At 55.1% G+C, this 22848-nt stretch overlaps 1 protein-coding gene across 1 annotated transcript; it reads left to right on the top strand.

Annotated features, from left to right (window-relative positions):
• Positions 1-919: 919 nt before the first annotated feature.
• ISG20 (interferon stimulated exonuclease gene 20) lies at positions 920-14738 on the top strand. Its single transcript, XM_075557850.1, has 4 exons — positions 920-1156; positions 1353-1603; positions 12562-12762; positions 14514-14738. Exons 2-4 carry the CDS (start codon positions 1376-1378, stop codon positions 14628-14630), a joined length of 546 nt encoding a protein of 181 aa, XP_075413965.1. The 5' UTR covers positions 920-1156; positions 1353-1375; the 3' UTR covers positions 14631-14738.
• Positions 14739-22848: the final 8110 nt, after the last annotated feature.

Here is a 22848-nt window from a genome sequence, read left to right as displayed (position 1 = left end):
CCAGCCTAGCAACACAGGCCCCAGGGTGTTGATGCTGCGTTCCTGCCAACCCTCGGGGAGAAGGCAGGTATGGGAGCCTCTGAGTTAGCCCCCGAGGTGGGCTGCAGGCTTGTTCGTTTAGTTTCAAATAGGACTTGGTAAAGCTGAGCAGTCTTCTATTGGGTCTCACCAAGTATGCCCTTGACTGGCACCGGCATATATTTCTGGTTGAACAGTAGCACTGGTCTCCCCGGTAATGGCAGTGGGCAGGAAGGTTCAGCGGACTTCAGTTTGCTCCAGACCCTGTCAGGGACTTGAAGCGCCATCTCCAGACACCATGAAACAAGGCGGGAGGCACCGACTGCTCTGGGAAAGGCTGGTTCAGCCTGGCATTTTCCCCATCGGAAGCTGATCCCCTTCTGCCCTGGTTGTCACTCATCACACGGTCAGTAAGTTCCCTGTGCGTACTGTGTGCCAGGCACTGCTCTAAGCAGTGGTTGTGGCCTGGACGCGTCTGCACCGCAGGGGACAGTGTGGTCTTGGTGCAACGAGGACGCAGGGTCAGCACAGCTGTCGGAGAGCACTTGGGAGCTGCTGTTCTGAGGCCCCTCTGTACTCACAGGGGCCTCGGTCTTCCCGGAAATGTCTCCCCTGGGGCTGAGCTGGAGGCGGGCCCCACCCTCTTCTCCAGCCCTTAACAGTTCCTAGCTTCTGGTCCCCATGGAAGACACCCCCACCCCCTCCCAGCCAAGGTCAGAGTGGTGGCAGCCCCAGAACCTAGGGGACATTCCTGAGCTCCAACCCTGGGGATGTTTATTCGATGGGCGGAGAGGGAGAAAAGAAAAGATGTTGCAATCCATTCTGTCCAGTCAGAGCCATCACAGGGAGGAGGGAGGGGGCTGGGGAGAAGAGGGAGGGGAGAAGGTTCGGAGTGGGTGGAGGCAGGGGCCAAAGGGGGACACCCCAACACAGCCTACCAGCTCTGTCAGCCTGACTCATTGCACCTAGCTCCCCAGATGCCCAGCCTCCCGCCCCCGATTTCACTTCACAGCGAACCAGAAACTGAAACCTGCTCTCAGGATGTGCAGTTGAGAGAGCAACTACAGGAGCTGAAGAGTAGCACGAGACGGGGACGGCGAGCAGACAGACAGCAGCTGCTCTGGAGCACTTCGTGGAGGTAGCTGCGGCAGAGGCGGAGGGAGGATGGCTGCTGGGCAGGGCCCCAAGACTAGGGAGACGCCTGGGCCCGGCTGGGGGAGGCCAGCCACCCCAGCTGCCAGGTGGTGTGTCTGATACAGGGGGCTGGGTCATGGCAGAGGACACCTGGAAGCTGGCTCAGCCACAGTGAGGCCCTCCTGTACCCCTCCCCTCAGCGCACAGGGGGCCTCTGCAGAGCATGGCGCGAGATCTCGAGGTGGTGGCCATGGACTGCGAGATGGTGGGGTTGAAGCCCAGCCAGGAGAGTGGCCTGGCCCGATGCAGCCTGGTGGATGCCCGCGGAGGTGTGCTCTATGACAAGTTCATCCGGCCCGAGGGCGAGATCTCAGACTACCGAACCCAGGTCAGCGGGGTCACGCCTCAGCTCATGGAGGGAGCCACACCGTTCGCCACAGCCAGGCTGGAGGTGAGTGAGGGGCTGAGGCGGGGCGCTGGGGGCACCAGGGCGGTGACCTGGGTTCCCAGCTGTGTAAATGCCCCTAACCCGGCATGGGCGGCCATCAGCGCAAGTGGCCTGTCCAGCACATCCCCAGACTCCCCGCAGGCAGCTGCCTTCAGGCCACCTGGTCTTGGTCTACCTTGCTGCACTGTGGGGGTACCCTCGGGGCTCTGGCCCTGGGCTCCTAAGTGAGGCCTCTGGAGAACAGGCCAGAGTCGCTCTCCCTCCCACCCCCAGAGGGACGAGGTTGCTCTCAGACCCCTGCTCCGGCCCCTGGCAGGCTGCCCACTTGGCTCGAGGCCAGCGTGTGACCCCAGATTCCCACTCGCCGGGCCTTTGCCTTGCTGTGCTCGCTTCCACAGACCTCCCTTTCTGTGATTAGCTAAACAGAAAACAAAACTGAGCCACGCTGCGCGTCTCAGCAGGGTTAGTCACTTCTGGGAAGGCTGAGCAAGGCGCCTGGCACACGGATGTGGGGGCTGCTGGGACGGGTGGGGGGCAGGGTGGGAAATCCAAGAACAGGGCTGAGCCAAGTCGGGGAGGGGACTCACAATAGCCACTATTTGCTGAGAGCACTTTCCAGGCAAAGGACATCCTGCCCGGCACACGCCACTGCCCAACTCACCAAACTTCTGCTTCTGACCAAACTTCCCTCGGCTGCTGCTTTAGAACCCCACCTGCGGCAATCTCTGCTTGAAGCAGCCTCGGTGGTTCCCGCCCACCGTCAGGGGGAGGACTTCCTTCCTTGGCCCCTTCGCAGCCACCTGGAGTCCTCCCAGAGGAGCCTTGAAGCTCTGAGCCAGCAGGAAGGGGGAGTGATACAGGCCGCCCCCCAGGAAGCCTCCTCCCAGGCATCCTGGCTATGGCCGGGGGAGGGATAAGACAGCCCACCTTAGCCCCTCACACCAACATTATATCCGAGGGTGAGGCCAGCGTCACCGAACTGCCAGGCCATGAGACCCTGCATGGGAGGTCAAAGTCAGTCAGTGTGGAGGAAGGGCACAGCAGGGTGTAAGTCATTTTGAGGAAAGTGGATGGGGTTCCATGGAGAATAGAGGATGTGCGATGTTAATGAGGAGAGGTCAGACACTAGGCTGGAGTCACCAGCAGGTGACATACACTGGAGAGAAGGAAATGCTGGGAAAAGGAGGCCAGGGCAGGGTCACCGCAGAGGAGGAGGAACAGGTAGGGGTGGGGCGTGGTGGAGGGAGGGGCAGGTTCCTGTGGGGAGCCGAGGCCCTGAGACAGCCAGGAAGGGCCTGGTGCCCCGTCCTCATCAGAGTGAAGGGTGGGGACCCGAGGCCAGAGAGCAGTGCCTCTCACATGTCCCAGATGAGGCGTCCAGGTCCTGGCTGCCCAGGACTGGCTGGGAGTTTGGACTCCAGGGCCTTGGCCGGAGGCACTTTGATTTCTCCAGTGGGCATGTGCCACGCCCAGTGCTCCCAGGGCCTCGAGGCAGACACAGAGGGCTCTGGCGGGAGCGCACCAGGGACCGAGGTTTCCTACTCAGTCACCTAATGGTGCAGGCCATTCCCAGCACATTGACGACACTTTCTGAGCCTCTGTGCCCTTAGCACTCACTTGACGGCCGACTGGTTGCCGTCACCCCAATTCCAATGTGTAGTGGCCTCACTGTGTTCCATGGCCTCACTGTGTTCTGTGCGGTCTCCGGGGACTGGCTGTTTGGAAGTCGATTGCTGGGCCTTTCTTCTGCAGTGCCTCTGGGCAGACTCGATCCACCAACCTTTCAGTTAGTCGTCAAGCACTAGCTGTGTGCACCCAGGAGGGACTCCTTTCCTGGTCTGTGGGAAAGGGCAGGCACCGTGACCTGAGAGGTGGTCCTGGGCACCGCAGTGCTGGGCCCATGGAGAGAGGGGTGAACACCCCAGAACTTGGGCATAGACCCGTGCCGAGATCGATATCTGCTGCCCGCTGTTCCAGGTGCGCTGCCTGGCTCAAGTTGCAGCCCTCTGGTTCCAGTGTCCCCAAGGCTGTCCCTTGAGTAGCCCTCTTCGCCCAGCATATGTGGTGGCTCTCCTGTGCAGATCCCCCGTTGCCCACCCATGAGCCAGCCACGTCCACACCATCTGGGCCCAGGGATGCTCCCATTGTGACAGGTTTGGGTCAGAGGCACCTTTCTGTGAGGCTCCTCTGCCACCGGTGCCCAGTACAGCCTCTCTTCTACCTAGGTGTCATCGCGCACTTGGTTGTGTGCTAACCCACTCCCACCATCTGCCCGGTTCCGAGGTCCCACACTGACCTTCTATGTCCCCCAGACGGTATCTCAAACCCATTACAGCTGAGTCCAGTCACCCTAAACTGACGCCATCCAACAAACCTCATAAACTTCTCACGGCTGCCATCTTTCTGGAAGCCGACAGGCTGCCACCGTTTTCCACGACCATGTGATAAGCGGCTGAGCGCTTCCCTACTGCACAATCCAGGCTCCGTTAGGTGGTGTCTCCTCGCCAAGGCCTGGTGGTATTGTGGGTTATGTGTGGGGCTGCTAGCTCCAGGGTCAGCAGTTGGAATCCCCCACCTGCTCTGAGAGAAAGGTGAGTGTGCAAGTCCTGTTAAGAGTTAGAGTCTTAGGCACCCACAGGGGAGTTCTACCTGTCACTGTGAGTAGAAATCAACTCAGTGGCAGTGAGGTTTTTTTTCTGAGTGCTTCGTGTATGTTTGTGGGTATGGAGCAGAAAGTGATTGTCAGGAAATACAGGTGCGCTCTGGCAGCCATGCGGGGAAAAATCACCTCTGTCTTCCTGCCAACTGAGCTAGCCTTTGCTGTCCACGACCCCAATCCTAATCGCCAATGGAAACGCCAAACTCACTGCCATCCAGCCAATGCGGACTCCTGCTATCCTGGAAGGACAGGGTAGAACTGCCCCTGTGGGTTTTCACGGGCGTAGAAAGCCGTGTCTTCTCCCGCTGAGCAACGGGTGGTTTCTCACTGCTGGCCTTGTAGTGAGCAGCCCAGCGGGTGCCCCTAAGCCCCCGAGCTCCTCGATGTAGCTGCTAATGGAAAGGTTGAGGTTTGAGGCTACCCGGGGTGCTTCGGAAGAAAGGCCTGGTGATCTACTTCCTCCCAAATCAGCCATCGGAACCCCGTGGAGCGCAGTTCTGCTTGGACCCACAGGAGTTGCGATGAGGGGTACTCAACTCAATGGCTCAGCCCTTCCCACCCGGCCCTTCCCTTCCTGCTCTCTCAGCCCTGCGTGGCAGTGAGCTAGCTTGGGCTGTGGTGTGCACATCAATGCTAATTGGCTGGAGTGTGGCCTGGAGGTGCCATGTCGGGCCCAACTGGTACCAGCAACAAGCCAGTGTGTAGTGGCCAGGCTGCTCTGGGGGGCGGGAGCGGGGGAGGGCAGAGTCCCACCCCCCAGGAATGTTAACAGACTGGTGGGACACTGAGGTTGAGTGCAGATGACACAAACCCAGCCCCACTTCTTTGGTTTGTTTGTTTCAAAGTTTAGTGAACATTTATTATTTGCAAATCTCTTTTCTGGCCACTTAAAAAAATCATTTTATTGGGGGATCATACTACTCTTACCACAATCCACACATGCATCCATTGTGTCAAGCACATTTGTACATTTGTTGTCATCATCATTCTCAGAACATTTGCTTTCTACTCGAGCCCGGGGTATCAGCTCCTCATTTTTTCCTCTCCCTCACCCCCTCCCATGAACTCTTGATATTTTATAAATTACTATATTTTGTCATGTCTTACACTGTCGGTCTCCCTTCACCCACTTTTGTGTTGTCTGTCCCCCAGGGAGGGGGTTATATGTAGATCCTTGTGATCGGTTCCCCTTTCTACCCCACCTTCCCCTTCCCCTCTTGGTATCGCTACTCTCATTATTGGTCCTGAGGGGTTTATCTGTCCTGCATTCCCTGTGTTTCCAGTTCCTATCTGTACCAGCTGGATTTGTAGAGTTGGGATCAGGAAGGAAGAATTTAGGAAGTAGAGGAAAGTTGTATGTTTTATAGTTGCTACATCACACCCTGACTGACTCGTCTCCTCCCCGAGACCCTTCTGTAAGGGGATGTCCAGTTGCCTACAGATGGGCTTTGGGTCTCCACTCCTCACTCTCCTCATTCACAAGGATATGATTGTTTGTTCTTTGATGATGAAGGCCAATTTTCTAACTGCTGATCTTTCTCTGTTTCCAACTTTCAAATTCCAATCATCAGCAATTTTCAGTCCATCTTGATGGTTTATTTGGCCAATTTCAGACTGAAGAATTTGGTTGAAATCCTTGATTCCTTCACCCTTGGCTTTAGTAGTTGGTGTCTACATTTGAACAACTGTCATGTTAAGTGGCCTTTATATGTAAGTAGCAGCCATCCAAACACTGGTTTTGGGGTCTGTTCCTGGGGTTGTGTGGGGTGTTGATTCACAACATGTCATTGGATAGAGGGCGCATCAGCTCTAGTTTCTTAGATATGGTGTTCCACTATAGTTTTAGCTATTACCATAAGTTATAATGATGTATTAATTTATCGTCCCAGGTTTTAAAATGAGCAGAATTCAGACGCACAAATGTCAGGATAAGACAAATAAAGTAGAAATATTGGAAAAAGAATTGGGTATTAAGGAGCTTCCAAGGGGAGCTGCATATGAACCCATGGTGGCTAGCTGGACCCCCATTAAGCTACCACTCATAAGATTACCAATCACTAGTCACTCCGCAGCCTTTAAAAGACTCAAGGGTTTGAAAGCCCAAAGGGCCAGGTCTTCTCTGTCCTAGAAGATGACTGTGAGAATTGATCAGATGGCAGCGGGTTTTCTTTTTGGTACGGGAGGCTGGGCAGTGTACACAGAGACTCCCAGTCGGGTGCTGCAGAGCCAGGACACAGCGTGGAAGAGTGGAACACACAAAAAAAGACACTCAAAAGGGCACATATGTAGAAGGGGTGAGGGCAATGTAGAGTGTTGGAAATGTAAGACTTCATAGCAATTTACATAACTATTTTGAGACTCTTCATGAAATTATGCAGTAAACATTTCAGAACATATTTTCATACATTAACGTCAATGACTAGTTAATGTTAAATATTTCAGAGGTGTGGTTGAGTCCAAGCTTCTTTAGAAGAAAAAAATCCCAACTTTTCTTTGAAGAGTTTCATGCACAGGCGGAGAAATTGTGCCGCCTTACAAGACAAGAACGTGTCACCGCTAATACAGGCGTTTGACCTCTGACAGACCCATTGGGGTTTCAGATATCGGATCTCTATTTATTGTACCCAACTCACTGCCAGGCGGTTGATTACAGCTCATAGCACCGTCTGGGACACAGCGGAGCCCCTCCTGTGGGTCCCTGAGGCTGTACATCTGGACGGGGGCAGCGAGCCTCGTGTTTCTCCTGCAGAGCGGCTGCGGGGCTCCAATAGCCGGGCTTGTGGTGAGCAGTCTAACCCCGAGCTGGCTGTGCCGCCAGGGCTCCGTATTCATTGCACAGTAGCTGATTTCTGGGCCCTTTGGAAGATAACACACTGGAACGGCCTGTTCTTCAGTTCCTAGTAAAGGTGAAGTGATACTTGGGGGAAATTCCAACGTCATGTACTTTGCATTGTTCAAATCTACCTTTTGGTTAAAGGGCACCAAGTATAACCTGACCTCAATATTTATCAATAAAGCTAGTGTGCGTTTCCTCCCTGTCAGGCTAGCTAACACTGCACCACGATAACCTGCTTGTTTGTTTTAAGATGGGCATGCAGAGTGAAGAATGGAACTTGGCATATGTTCTATGTCATATAAAAACAGCCGACAGGGGAAACTGGTGCCACTCTTGGAGTCAGCAAGCATTTAGAAACAAGTCCAACACCGAGGCACCAAAACAAGCGTGTTTTGGCCAGTGTGATGATAAACAGACCCAGGCGTTACTGCTGTCAACTCACTGTCTTGTGACCAACACCCCCCGCCCCCCCCTCTGTAAAACAGGAGAATATTCTCCTTGAGATAAGGAGATCCCCTGGCCCAGTGCTGGGCTGATGGGAGGTTCACGTTGTCCTCTTCACCCCTTCAGGTCTTTCCAGGAATTGGGTGTCTCCACCCCCTGCAGCTGACAGTGACAGCGTCTGACATACCTGCCTCGTGAGTCTGACTCAGGGGAGGCCGGCAGCCAGCTGGCGCCTCCCCGCCTCTCACTGGACACTGGCAGGCTCTCCACCTTAACCTGTGGGGCGCTGGCCTTCACCTTAGGACTTGGAAACTGATACCCCTGAGGACAAACAAGGGACCCCGAGCTTTTTCTGACCAATCCTGAGCAGTTGTTGGTATTGTTCTGCCGCTCATATTTATTCATAGTCTCTCCTCCTTTCATGGTGACGTAGCACCGCCCTCCCCCTTCCCCCCTGCCGCCATCGTGGGCTTAGGAAGTGACCAATCTTCCAGGAACCCAGTTCACAGTGACCCTGACCTCTGACAGGCAGCCTGCGTCTGGGTCTGGGTCAGCTGACGAGGTCCTTTCAGGCTCTGAACTGTGCCTGAACCAAGCCCTGGCAGAGACCACCACAGTGCTCCGAAACACCACTTCCCGTCTGTGTCTGTGCCACCTCCCGGAGGGCAGCCCCTCCTCTGCTCCAGTCTGCCCGGAGGCCTTCCTTCCAGGAGGGTGGGCTGTGTGTGTGTGTGTGTGTGTGTGTGTGTGTGTGTGTGTGTTTCCTGTTCACTTGTCCTGGGCTCACAGCCACGCATCGGCATGACCTGGGAGCCTCCTAAAACAATCATGAACAAATAACCATAGCACCGAAAGAGTTGCTGTGGAGGGTGTGCAGCGGAGACTGTGCTCTGGCAGAGGTTTCACAAGAACGGCAGGCACCTGCTGTGAGCAGCTCGGACCCTTGGTACCGCCCAGGGTGTCTGAGCACGCGCTGGGAGGGCTGCGTCCTCTCCTCTAAGGTGGGGCTGTGCATCTCAGCAGCACCTAGGAACCGGACCGGCTTCCCAGCCTGGAGCACTGTCCCTCAGGTTCGCAAAGGAGCAGGGACTGTGTGGCCGAGCCTGTCAGAAACAGCGCATGTGGGTGTTGGTAACCAACCGAAGTGCACCCCTCACACACTCAGCACGCCAGCTTCCAAGGAAGGTGCTCGATTTCGCTCTCAAAATCCCTCTGTCAGCTCCAGGAAAGGAGAGGGCCTGTGTGCTTTCGACATCTGACTCTGAGCCCAGCCTTCCTCGGGAATCTCCATGTGTCCTAGCATCCATCTTGCCCTGGGTCTCGGGCGCTCTAGCCAGGGACCCTCCGTCCACTCCAGGCTCTTCTTTCTTGGTGGTGGCCAGGTCGCTCGCTCCCTTTTCCTCTCCTAAGATAAAGGGTGACGCAGGCCACACCCCAGGGAAATTCTCACCTTAACTCCCTGAAAACCAGCGAACTTATCACATCAGATCACTGCATGGGGGTGGTTCTATCATTATGTTACGACATTAGGTCACAGTGTAACTGACATCATATCATTACATCACTGCCCAGCCACTGGAAATCACGGGCCAGCCAAGTTCACACATTTTAGGGGGATACACTTCAATCCAAGACAAGCAATCTAGTAGAATGAACTGCCTGTTGACAAGCCCAGTGGACAGTACCGCCCGCCACCCCCCAACACTGTAACAAGACTAGGGGTGGACAGACCTGCTCCCAGCCCTGTAACCTGAGTAAGTCACTTCCCTCTCTGAGCCTCAGCTTCCTCTTCAGTACCATGGCCATAATGACCCTGTGGTCACCCAAGGAGAGGGTATAGGGAGACACTATGATGTCCCAGGAGGCTACAAACCATCTGGAAAGAAAAGGAGGATGCTAGAGGGCTTAACTACCCACAAGTCCCTTTATGGGCAATGACCGGTGCTTGGAGAGAGGCAAAGCTTGTCAGAACGCTGTCCCATGGTAGCTCTGCCCCTTTTCCGGTGCAGCCCACCCTGCTCTAGGTTCATGTCCTGCCTTCCATCCCTCCCACCACCGGCCATGTTGAAGGAAGATCACTGGCCTACTGAGGACAGCTTAGGAGGCTGTCTAGCGGCCACCAGGAGAGGGAAGGCCAGAGGAGAGAGTGCTGGGGAATGTCCAGGGTCCCATTGAAAACTTGGCAGTGGAGACCTGGCAGGCCTGCCTTTCCAGCCCAACATAATGGTGACAAGTGGACAGGGCTCAGCATGCCAGCTGTGGCTGTGTCTGAACCCTGGTTCTGACACGCCACTGCGGGACTGTTCCAGGTGTCTCCCAGTGCTTAGCACATTAGTGGGAAAATGCCTCTATTTATTTTGCTCCCCGAAGCTGTAGTTTAGACAGGGATGGCAGGGGATCGGTTGTCTGTTTCACTCAGCTGAGGTTGAACTCTTGGGTAAGTTTGCGCCCACGTGGGAGGTGCCAGGCCTCTTGGGCATCTCTCCATGTGGCCCCTCCAGCACAGTGGCTTGAGAAGGAGATAGAGAGATGAGCAGCGAAAGAGATACACAGTGACAGAAACAGAGAGACAGAGCATGGTACACACACAGAAGCAGAGATAGACCAAGGCAGACAGACAAGAGAGTGAAAGAAGAGAGTGAGAGCCATGGGGAGCTGACCTGGCCTTGGGGATCACATCACTAAACCAGCTGCCATAGGATCGATTCCTATTCATAGTAACCCTATAGGGCTGAATAGAACTGCTCCATTGCATCTTCAGGTATGTACAACTGAGCGACTAGACTCACGGCCACTGGGCAGGCCAGGGTAGAACTTCCCCTGTGGGTTTCTGAGGCTGTAACGCTTCAACAGGAGTAGAAAGACTCATCTTTCTCCCTTGGAGGGAGATGGCTTCAAACTGCTAATCTTGTGGCTAACAGCCCCATGCATAGCCACTACACCACCAGGGATCCAGCCTTGTGGTTAGTAGCCCAATGCTTAACTTACGGTGCCACCTGGGATCCTTAGGACTGGCACCGACTGCTCCTGCTCCAAGGAGAGTAGGATGCGGTCTAGCCTCTGAGAGAGGCCATCCTCACCGTTGCTCCCGGCCTGAGCCCACTGTGTAGCCACTGTATGTCGCTCCTTAGCAAGCGCCTTCCCCTTTGGTGCTGTGGGGATACGTAGGGTCACTATGGGTTGGAACCGACTTGACGGCAGGCTAGTGATTATGCTTTGGGCTGTGGTGGGCATGGTCAGCAGTTCAAAGACATGAGACACTCTGGGAGAAAGATGGGCTTTCAACTCCCGTGTAAGCAGTTAGGGCCTTGGAATCTCACAGGGGCAGTTCCACCCTGCCTCAGGGTCCCTATGAGTCAGCATGGACTCAATGGCAGTGGGTACTGTTAAGTAGCAACATGTAAGCGGAATGTCAAGGACCTTCTGAATGTGTTTAAAATCGTAATAACTCAGGAATGGTAACTCTTGAGAAGGCATTTGGCCACGTGGACCTGAACAAATTGTTGGTAACAAAGAACAGAAATTCCATAACACTTAGCTGTGTTCATGCAGCACCTGTACACAGCCCAGGAGGACATAGTTTGAACACCCGAAGGGGCTGCTACATGGCTTAAGGTCGGAAAAGTTGGGCATCCGGGATGTATCCTTTCCCGGCACTCGGCCAGGCTGTGTGCGGAGGAAAGCTGCTCAGGTCGCTTAACCCAAGAAGGGGGACTACATGAAGAAAAAGGCATGTCGGGAGTGGAAGGAGACTCACGAACAACTTAGGATATGCACACACAAGTCTTGAAAAACTAAGAGGGCCTGAAGCGTTTACTGATGAAGACGAAAGATTGCAGCCCCCGGGATGGGCTGCACCCTCAACTTCAAGAACACAGTCCCCACTGCTGGGTCAACAGGACACTACCAGCAAGCGATTCAGAAAAGATTCAAGTTGAAAAGGATTTAATTTGGTTGGATCTGCGGTCAACATTCACAGAAGCAGCTGTCGAGGGATGAAAGGATACATTCAGAAGCAAAGACGTCACTTGGTGGACTAAGGTGCACTGGCCCAAGCCAGGGTATTTTCAGTAACCTCGTTTGCACACAACACCTGGATAACAGATAGGAAGACTGAGGAGGAATTGATGCCTTTGCATTACAGTGTTGGTGAAGAATGGAGAAGATACAGCGGGAAGAATGTCCGTGGAAGTACAGCTAGCATGCTCGCTGAAGTGAGGATAACGGGATTTCCCATCAGTCACTTCGGACATGTTATCAGGAGAGACGGGAATAGCATCATGTTTCGGACCCTCTGCACCAGTCGGGCAGTGAAGCCGAAGACAGACCCCCAATGAGAGTAATTGACACAGTGGATGCAACACATTTATCTTACAGGTAGCATTTCTTCAACATACAAGGAGGCTTCAACAAACCCATTTCATGGAAAAACGGAACGAAAGGATAGTGAAAATATCCCGTGGACTTTTCGAAGCCCCCTTGTGGTTTTATTGAGCCCGTCTGGATGATCTAGGGAGACCCGATTTTAAGATCAGTTGATCAGCAACCTTCATGGTGCCAGAAAGGTGTGCTTGGCTGCTAACCGAAAGGCCTGCAGTTTAGACTGCCGCGCGGTCCCTGGGAGGAGGGATCCAATGATGTGCTCTCAGGAGTTCACAGCCCAGGCACCTTGATTGCACTGGTCTACTCTGTCATGGAGACTGCGTGAGTCCCCTTTGCCTCCCCACCCCACGGGCCATGGGGTCAGGGGATCAGGGGCTGGCCATTTCAGGGGGAGACATCATCTGTTGCCCGCAGCGGGATGTTGTAGGGATTAACCGACGGCGGCATGATAAGGGCTGGGGTGCTACCGTTGCCAGGAGAAGTCCAAGGGCTCCCAGATGGGACTCTGGCAAGACCTGAACTAGCGAGTGTGAGCAGGACCATGCGCCAGTCTCAGCCCAGAGAGGGGCCGTGATTTGTGCGGGCACTCTTGCGCATCCATGTGGGTGACGTGTGGTGGGCATGCATCTCTCTGTCCAGATCCTGCAGCTCCTGATGGGCAAGCTGGTGGTGGGCCATGACCTGAAGCATGACTTCAAGGCGTTGAAAGAGGACATGAGCAGGTACACCATCTATGACACGTCCACCGACCAGCTGCTGAAGCGCAAGGCCAACCTGGGCCACTGCAGGCGGGTCTCCCTGCGCGTGCTCAGCGAGCGCCTCCTCAAGCGGCGCATCCAGGTACGTGCCCACCTCCCGCCCACCCCAGACAGCAGGCAGGAGCTCCCCCACCATGAGGCAGAGACTCCTGGCAGAATTTTTTGCTTTGGCTCTTTCAGAAATAGATGGAGAAGGAGGCGCCTTTGGGTGCTTTTGAACAGCCAGTCACTGGGTAACCATTCACATCACGCAGGACCACCCAGTGGATAAGAGTCGCTGAACCCAACTGAGGAGCTCTGGGAAATGTGTGAAGCACACCCCTGGCTTAGTGGGTTCTGCACTGGGCTGTTAACTGCAAGGTCAACCGTTTGAAACCACCAGCCAGTCTCAGGGCGCGAGACGAGGCTTTCTACTCCTGTCAAATTCACAGTTTCAGAGACCCGGAGGCCGTCCTCCTCTCCATCTGCTTCAGTGAGGTCGCAGGCTCGAACGCCCTACCGGGCAGGGCTGTTCTGCACACGCCATGGGTCAGAACCACGCCAGAGGCAACTAATAGCCAGTCCTCGTCGGGCCGCGGGTGACCGAGAGCCAGCCCAGCCTGTCCTTGAGGCTGGCCTTGGCTGGATGGGTGGGGGGTGGTGGCCCCTCACATCATGACCACTCACTGTGACAGTGTCGGGTGGCAGGAAGGGCCTGGGCAGGGCAGAAGGACAGGTGGCAGGGGAGGGGCCCCTTCTGAACCGGGTGTCAGGAGTCTCAGTCAAGCTTCCAGGAGAGGAGCTCTCAGGGCAGGTTTACAGAGCCGGGATGGTCCTCTTGACCTCCTGCCAGTCCAGGCCTTCCCCAGGACCCTGTCTGCCCCACGCCTGTCAGCTTGGGCTGCTGCTGAGCCCCGTGAGCCTGACCCAGGCTTGCTTTTGGGCATGAGCCTCCTTTAAGGCTCTGTCCTTTCACCCCCGGGCTCCTGAAGTCTGGCTGAGCCGGAGCGTCTCGCCCCAGCTGTAAGACTTCTGGCTGCCTGGATGCTTCTAGACCCCTAGCTCGCCCCTTTGCAAGTGGCTGGTGACCCCGGCCAGAGCCCACCTGCAGGACACACCCACGTGACACAGGAGCTAATGTGTGGGCAGGGAGGGGATTGCCTCTACGGCCATCTCCCTTCAGAAGCAGGAAGATGATGGCCCAGCGGGAAAAGAAAGGGCCATCCCACAGCCCAGATGTCCTTGGGGGTACAACCTGGCATGCTCTGGGTCAGCGCTCGAAGGCAGATCTGACCAGACCTGTCTTCTTCCAGAAGCGAAGGCAAGCCCCACAGAAGAATGGTGGGAGGCGTGTCTGCCCACGTTCACAGGGCTTGTAAAGAGGGGAGCTGGGATTTGAACTTGGGTCTGATTCCAAACCCTGGGCTCTTTCTCACCACCCTCTCCCACCCCTGCGGATGATGTCGTCTTGTTCCTCTGGGAGTTCTTCTGGGTGGAGCAGAGTGGGCGAGGGCAGGCATCCTCTCTGTGCCAACCTTTCCCCATCTGTAGCAGTGAGGTGGTAATAAGGGAGGAGTCCCAGGGATGCCACAGGGGAAGGATCTCACTGAAGGCCCACTGCATAGGGCAAGTGCCCTCCCACATGCCAGCCAGGGCCCAAGCTGTCTCCTTAACTCTTAATAGTCCGGAGAGATAAGGCAGGAGAGGCAGCCCAGGTCCCAGGTGTGCCCAGTTAGGAGTGGCTGGAAAAGGAGGCCCTGTGGGGAGGAAGGGGAATCTTGGTGGAGGATGGAGCCAAGCTGAGATGCCCTGCACTGGGCCGCTGGAGCTCACAGTCCGTCCCTGTGCCCGCAGGACAGCCAGCAAGGACACAGCTCAGTGGAAGATGCGAAGGCAGCGATGGAGCTCTATCACATCTCCCTGCACCTCCGGGCCCGCAGGGGACAGCCCAGGCTGGATATCTTCGGCTGAAGCTCAGCTCAGTGCCTTCCACAGGGACTAGAGGATTTCAGGGACACAGTGACTCTCTTGTTTAGGGAAAATACATTTTTAGTAGTAAAATGACTTTATGTTTCTCTACTCAGTTGTCGGCTTGTCTTTTGTGTCCTTCTCCCTGGGCTGGGTTATGACAGGGGCCAGGGACCCGTCTGCTCCACTGGTGCCCCTAGGGTCCGTATCACCCCGTGCAGCAGCTCCTGATGTCAGCCCCGTGGATCTGCTCCAGGACCAGGCCCAGCAGTTCTCACCGTAGAATAAGTAATATGTGGGGGACACAGCTGAGAGATTGTACTTTTTCTAGAGTATATGAGTACGAGCCACAAAATTGTTGTGTGAAGTCTTCATTGAACTGCAGTGTTATTGGTCCCAGCATTATTAGTAACTGATTGGGAACTTTTCCTGATTTGTTTCCTCCTTTTCCTATAACTGTTTCACCCTTAAAAGAAGTTATTGATTATGTCCACAGATGTGCCAATATAATAGCCAAAACACCAGAAAGCACCTGTAGCAGGAACACACTGGCATCTGCCGTGGAGCCAGCAGACTAAGCCACGTGATTCACAGCGTCCTTGTGACCGGCTGATAGTGACAAAGGACCAACGCACATTAGAAGGCTCAAGTGAATTAGCATAGAGTTTTAGTTTAATAAGTGTGTTGATACACATAAGCTGAGCTTACAAAAATGTGCTTGTTGTTTTGACTACTACCAGGATATTTTTATAAACAATAATTAATTTCTGCTGAAATAACATAAAAAGGATTTTATAGAAGGTCATTTTGGTGCCACACTCCTGGACAGTATCACTTGGCGTGGGCTGGCCCCAGGGTTCCCCCACCCCCTAAGTGACATCACTGGTCTGCATTCACTGATGTGCATGCTAAGAGGGGGACGGACTTAGGCCCAAGGAGGGAGGGAGGTATCAATGTCCTCAACATTGTGCCTCCTGGGGGGTCCAAGAAAAAGCTACTGGAATCTAGGTGGCACATGCTTCCCCTTTGCTTTTATGCCAGAGGAGGACACTTTCCTGGATGTGATAGCTGGCCCAGAGGCTCATTTGTCCCATACTGAGATTGGTACCACTCTGTACTTGTGAGTTTCCAATCACAGGTACAGGGAAGGTGCTGGGTCTCACCTCTTTGATCTCAAGGAGGCAAGGCAGTGGATGCTGGGGTTAAGCAGAACCAGGTTGTAATCCTGCATCCCCGATTTATTAGTGGTGTCACAGTGAGTGCTTCCGTTAATATCTTTGTCCCTCTTTTTTCATCCGTAAAGTTACAATTTTAATAATGTGTTAGTCTGGGTAGACTAGAGAAACAAATCCACAGAAACTCATATACGTATAAGAGAGAGATTTGCCTATAGGGTAAGTGTACATTCAGAAAGCATCCCAACCCAGTGCTGTCCAAGCCCATAAGTCCGACACTGATCTACAAAGTCCTCAAACTCACAAAACACACACAATGACATGAATGCACAAGGGTCACAGGCTAGTGGTAGAAAGTCTTTGAATCCAGGTGTAAGCATCTCAGCGCTGGCAGGGGTCTCCACACGGCTGCTCCAGCACCCAGAGCAGCATCAGGGTAAGTCCATGTGGCTTCTCCTCAAGGATGTCTTGAAGGAAGTGAACCTTGCCAGCTAAGACTGGCCCAACCATTAAAGAGCAAGAGACCAGAGAACCAAAAAGGGCAAGGCTCACCAAGCCATTTTTCTCTCCGCCCTTCAATTAATCCCACATATGTTTATCGGTCAGGTTGGCACAATAAACCGTAACGGTCTCAAATAACTCATTGTGAAATCTTGCACTTAAAGCCCAGCTTTGTCTACTAGCTGTTGTCAAGTTGATTCCAACTCGTGAAAACCCTGTATGTATCAGAGTAGAACTGTGCTCCATTGGATTTTTCCAGGAGATGAGGTCTTTCTTCTACAGCACCTCCAAGTGGGCTTGAACCACCGACCTTCTGGTTAACAGCAAGCATGCTAACCATGCGTACCATTCAGAGACTCCAACTTAGTTTAAGCTCATAACGCTGGGTGATTCTCTAGACCACCTGTGGACTAGGGGCCCAGCCCCCTGTAGATAGTTGTGTCCGGGCGGAGAGTCTGCAGCAGAATGTCCCTGCTAATGAACTGACAGCCGCTTTCATTGTCACGAAGCCCCACTGCATATGCACTAGCCCAGGATCTCAGGGGGATGTCCTGGTCATTGTCATTCTTTTACCTTTCACGGGTGTTTTGGATGTAGGACTCTGTCATCGTTTGCCATGTTTAAGTAGCTCTCACGGCAGCCTGTGCCCAGAGACCCCTGGAAGGGTCCTTATAGCACACAGTGCAGGCACTTGTGCATACCCAGAGCTGATCCAGCGGGTCCTGGAGAGAGCGCCCCCAAATATGTGATTCTACACAGTTCCCTTAGAGGCTGCAGGTGCTGCTGGTTTTAGGGACCACACGCAAGAACCACTGCTTAAGCCCCCTGGGAGCCCTGGTGGTGTCATGGTTACTAGTTGGGCTGCGATCCACGCAGTCGGTAGTTTGAAACCACCAGCAGCTCTGCAGGAGAAAGACTGAGCTTTCTACTCCCATAAACGGTTAGTGTCTCAGAAACGCAGGGGGTAGGGTGGGGTGGGATGGGGTAGGGTGGTGGTGTCACTGAGTCAGCATTGACTCCGTGGCAGTGAGTTTGGGTTTTTTTCTGGCCTAAGCCCGGGGAGATTGCATTGTGCAGCCATGCTGCGGGGCCTGGAAGTCTTAGTCGAGCTGATGGAGCAGGCGGGTGCTTTTTAAAAACACTCGAGAGGACTGCTGACAAGCCGAGTTAAGGGGACGGTGGAAAAGGCGTCATTCAAGGTGGGGTGACTGAAGACTGGGAGGGACGGCCATCAACTCCCATAACCAGGACCGGGGAAGGGGAAGTTGGGCCCGAGAAGGATGGAAGAACTAAAAAGACACGCCAAAAAGGAAACCCGGCTCACCTGCTGCCCCGATCGCTGCCCAGGGCACGGCGTAGGGGTGGTCACTGAGGTTGCTGAGTGAGGGGCTGCTGCTTTTGTCGTCGTCGGTGGCCAGGTCAAGCAGTGTTAATGGCGGTTCAAGGTTTGGAGGGACCGACCGTCCACGGCTAGGCGCTGAGGGGCAGTCCCTACTTCTCCAGTGGCCCTGCTGACCGCACGATGGGCAAGGCTTAGTGGGTGGCCGGGATGTGGGCAGTGCTTAGCCCAGTGCCCTTCCTGGCCGCATATGAAGCAGGGTCCCAGTGGTGGGCGGTTAGTTACTGTTGACGTTGACGTTGCTGTTTGCTGGTCTCCTGACCCCTCCCTCCAGCCGGCCTCAGAGTGGCAACTAAGGCTTGGGCTTGCCAGCTTGCCCCCTGGTGGGCTCAGGGTTTGTAAGCTGCCTCAGCCTGTTCCTCTCGGGTGCTTAAAAACTTTAAATGCCATGTTTACCAGGTCACGATGGGAGTCCGAGGGCCATCGCAGCTTGAAGTATCATGTTAAGTGAGGTTGCAAGCCTGAGTAAGGCAGTGGAGCTCTTTAATAAAGGGGATGGGGTTTTGTGAGAACACACTTAGCTGCTTTTTTATCTGGGAGAGGTCTGTCGGGGGAGAACGGTGAATAGACCCTGACTGGCTTTTCTGCCCCGAAACCTTGTGGAGGGGACAGACAAGGATGTGGTGGGAATGGGAGAGGACAAACAGACAGGTGATGGGGATTGTGGAGTTCAGGAGGTTTGGGTATGCTTCAGAGGAGGTTGAGTAGGGAGGTAGCCGGGAAGCGGAGAGACTCTAGGGAGTTTGACAGATTTGGCTTCAGGGAGGGGACAGGTATGGGGGGGGAGGGGGGAAGGGGGAGCTGCCTCAGGCTCTGAGAATTGAGGGGGTCGCCGAGGGAGGTGATGGTGAGGGGCACCCAGAATATGGAGGAGGCTTTACTGGGGGTGCAGACAATGAGTCAGGGGGTTCAGAGAAAGACGATAGGACCTGATTAAGAGAGTGTTTGGCTAAGAGAACTTGAACAGGGTGACAGGCAGTACATAGAGAGGGGCGGGAGCAAAGAAAGAGAGAGACCTGAACATATGGGACTTTTGACCACTTGTGAGTTTGTTGACAAAACTTGTTGAGGTCGTGGAGAATGCTAAAATTAAAAGTGCTATTTTCTGGCTAAAAAAAAAAAAACACTCGAGCCTCTGGGCACCCAGGGTGCTCGCTGTCAGACTCAGAGGGCAGGAGGAGCAGCGTGCGCTTTCCCACCCTGAGCCTTGGGGATGGCGATTCCGTGCCATCTTGTTGGATGGGCTTTTTGAACTTTCCACGCTACGCTTGGCGTCTGCCGCGTCTGGCTGAGACTGGCCACATGGTGGTGCCCAAGGACCTCTGGTCTACCGACCACTGGTCCTCCGTAGTGGAGGGGTAGGGAGCGGGGCGTGGGAAGCACTCCCAGAGACGCGGGGCGCATCCTGAGAACCAGAGCACCGCTTGCTCTGGGCCAGGGCTTTGGGACTTGTCCCGAATCACACAGTGCTGCAGGCTGGCCTGGGAGGGCACCCCACACTGCTAGGTACCCCGGGCCACTCTTACCCCAAGGTGTTTCCTTGAACAGAGAAACAAGCCAAGGTTCCCAACCTCCTGCAGGAGCAGCAGGAAAGTTTTCAGCCAATTCCTGCCCCAGGCTGATGCTAGAGGCCACAGGGAAGAGGGGGCCTGAAGAGGCGCCCTGCCAAGTGTCTACCAGGCCTCCCAGGCACCTGGTGGGAAGCTGAAGGGGTGCGAGGGCCAGGCTCCCCGGAAAGCAGTTTGTGTGATCGGTCCGGGCCCCCCACGGGGCCCCTCTCCTGTGCAGCTGGTGGGCAGGCGGGACTGCGCATGCCCAGAGCGACGGTGGCTCATGTCTGTGAGTGACTGGGTCTCCTGTCTGTGAGGCCCCAAAGTTCCCGCCCATCAGCTGGGCTCTGCACCAGGCAGGGTTGAGCAGATCCCATATTTGGCCAACGAGTGGTGGGGTGGTGAGGGTCTCCCCCCTAACTGTACTGACATTCTAAAAATAAAAGCCGCCCCCCCCCCCTTCTAGATCCCTGACCTAGCTGGGCGCCAGCACCACTGGGTCAATGCTTGCCAGTGCTGGGTTTGCTGAACCATCGCTTTGGGGGAGAAGGTGGCTTGTCTAAGTGCCGCTGTGTAACAGGCTCCGTGCCCGGTGCTTCACCAAGAACCCTGCGCAGGATTCATTCTTTCCCTACTTTGCAGAAGAGAAAGCCAAGCTCCGCCATCCCCAGCCCACCTGCTCTTGCCAGTCTGGTGGTTTTGAGGGGGCAGCACTCAGAAAGCCCCAAACAAAACACAACAACAACAACAACAACAACAACAAAACCAGTTGCCACCAGCTGACTCCAACGGCCTGGTGACACCCTGTGTGCCAGAGTCAAACTGCCCCCATGGAACTTAGAAGGGCAGGTTTTCCACAAGTAGATTGCCAGGCTTGTCTTCCGTGACACTTGTGGGTGGACTTGAACCACCAGCCTTTCAGTGAGCAGCTGGGTATAGGAACTCATTGCTCCACCCCAGGACTCCTCTCAGAAAGTTCCCAGAGCCTAGCTGTGGACCTGGGGACTGGGCTCGTCCATCTCCGTGGGCTTATCTGCAAACAGTCATCTTATTCCTGAATGCCTGAGTGCTTGTGGAAGCATGTGGGCGCAGGGAGGAGGAGCCCGGCCGCTGGAAGTGGAGTCTGCAAAGCCCACCATCCCTTTCCATTCCCTCAGTTCCGAGCGCTGCACAGCGAGCTCTGCCCCAGGCGCAGGGAGGGGGTAGGCGGGCTTCCTGGCACAACCTTGCCCTCCAGTTTCTCCTGCTCAATCCTTTTAGTTTCCTTCCTCAGCTTCTCCGGCTTAGTCCTTCCCAATCCGATCTCTCATGCCCACTGAAGCTGGAACACTTCCCTGGTTCCTGAGGGCCTGGGCCTCCACTGGGAGTGAGGGTGGCAGGGAGAGAGGCCATCTTTCTCACCTGACCCCTTCTTCTCCGTGTGCTCTGCTCCTGCTCCCAGTAACCTGCTCCAGGGTTCCGGACTCCCTGGGTGGGTGGGCAGTGATGGTGTTTCTCCTGGGGGCAGGAAGGGCAGGCAGTGGGGCAGTGGAAGGACAGCGAGAGGAAGGGGGTCCTAGGCAGGAAGGAGGTCTACCTAGCGCCCCAGCTTTACACACTCTCATTCTTACCTGGTCTTACCTGAGCCCAGGTGCTGTGTCCTCCTCCTGCCCAGACAGGCCTCTAGAAGAAGGGAACATGGTCAGGAAATCAACGGCTTCTGTCCCCAGAGCCACACGCATCCTTCCCCAAAGGGCCAGTTCAATAAAGCAAGGATGCACCAGCCTGACGTGTCACTTGGGCCCAGTTCATGGCCACTAGACACATGCTGTCTGGGCTCTGGATGGTCCACAGACCCCTAGGTTGAGACCTAAGCTCTTGTTGCACTCCCACCTGACACCCAACTCCCTTCAACTAGGGGTCATCCACTCTGGCCTGGATGTACCCAATGACAGAGCATTCCCTGCCTTGGAAGGCACTCAAGCAAAGCCCGGGGCCTCCTTGTGCAGACCCAGCAGGGCTGGCCCTTCCTCATTCAGCAAGCCGATCCCATTCCCTCTGAGAGACCTGCCACGTGTCTGGAGCTTAGCCTCTCCCATTGCGGGCTAACAACAGCAGCAGCACCGTGGCTATGGCAGCAGCACCATGCCTCTCTAGAACTCTGTGCCACGGTTTGTTTTGTGCACATTGGACCCATGGCTATGAGTCGTCGCAGAAAACACCAAACGAAACGAACCCGGCTCATGGAAAAGTCTGCTGAGGCAGGGCCCAGAGGAACCCCAGCACCCGCTTACACGAGCTTCATCGCCCCAGTTACAGATGGGGACGATGCTCAGGAAGTGTCCTACGACAGGGAGGCCCACTGGAGCCCTGGGGTTTCCAATGCCTGATTTTGGGGAAGTGGATCACCAAACCTGCCTTCCCAGGCACCGCTGGGTGGACCAGCACCACCGAGTTTTCAGCTAGGGGCCAAGCACATTTGCTGTGCACACCCCCCAGGGCCATTTCCCCGATGTCGTCCACATGCCCTGGAGCGCACTCCCCACTCCACTGTCCTCAGACTCACCACCAGCTCACCCTCCTGTCCCAACACCAGGCCTTTCCTACCCTCCCCAGACACCCCCCACCCCACCTACAGCTCAGCCGGTCCTTAGCAGATCCTGTTATGTCAAAAAGGGGGTTCATGGAAAGAGAATCTAGGGCAGGGGTCCTCAAACTACAGCCCGCGGGCCACATGTGGCCCGCCCAGGACATTTATCCGGCCTGCTGGGTGTTTTTGCCCCATTTGTTTTTTTACTTCAAAATAAGGTATGTGCAGTGTGCATAGGAATTTGTTCATAGTTTTTTTAAACTATAGTCCGGCCCTCCAACGGGTCTGAGGGACAGTGAACTGGCCCTGTTTAAAAAGTCTGAGGACCTCTGATCTAGAGCAATTCTCTCTCACCCCCTCCCCAACCTCGGACCAGCAGGAAGCCCAGCCCGCTCATGGGGCACTAAAGGATGAACTGAGCCAGCTGGGAGGAGCCACTTCTGCCACCTAGTCCTGACAGGCGCCAAGAATAACGTGTGTGTGTGTGTGTGTGTGTGTGTGTGTGCCTGCACCTGAGTCACTTCTGACTCACACCCAGACTCCAGGGCCCAGACTGATGGATAGGAAACGTCTCCTGCCCCCCCCCCCCCCGTGGCCTGCCCTCCCTCCGTCCTCCATCCCAGCCCTAGCCCAGAAGGAAAAAGGAGTTCTGTTAAGAAAAGATGTCCTCCTGCTCCTGGTCCCCTGCTCTGCGGATTGTCTTCATGCCCCTCCAAGGCCCTGCACTCCCACCACCTGCCTGCTGGGGGCCCCATTGTCTTCTGGCCAGGGGAGCCCGGCCAGTCTGGGTTCCAAGCTGCTAACCAATGCTGCCTGCTCTCTGCCCGTCCTGCGGTGGCCCCGGGCCAGCTCCACTGCCAAGAGGCTTACTCACAGGTGGAACAATTTCTCCTCTATATTGAAGGAGGTACATTTTTCCTGCCCATGGAAGAGAGGGCTTGCAGAGATGTGGAGGGAAAGGCAAAGGCTGGCTTGCCCCCAGCACCCTGATTTGGAGTCAGGCATGTATGTCTTGTGGCCCAATGCT

The sequence above is a fragment of the Tenrec ecaudatus genome, chromosome 9, assembly GCF_050624435.1.
Source record: "Tenrec ecaudatus isolate mTenEca1 chromosome 9, mTenEca1.hap1, whole genome shotgun sequence".
NCBI classification, from domain to species: Eukaryota; Metazoa; Chordata; class Mammalia; order Afrosoricida; family Tenrecidae; genus Tenrec; species Tenrec ecaudatus.
The sequence above is the reverse complement of the archived record's forward strand: the minus strand, read 5'-3'. Positions and strand labels throughout refer to the sequence as shown.

Bases quoted from the DNA above. Each gene is read 5' to 3' on its own strand.
- ISG20 (XM_075557850.1), top strand. From the start codon at position 1,376: ATGGCGCGAGATCTCGAGGTGGTGGCCATGGACTGCGAGATGGTGGGG. The intron at 1,604-12,561 runs GTGAGTGAGGGG...CTCTCTGTCCAG, and splicing joins TCGCCACAGCCAGGCTGGAG to ATCCTGCAGCTCCTGATGGG. The intron at 12,763-14,513 runs GTACGTGCCCAC...CTGTGCCCGCAG, and splicing joins TCCTCAAGCGGCGCATCCAG to GACAGCCAGCAAGGACACAG.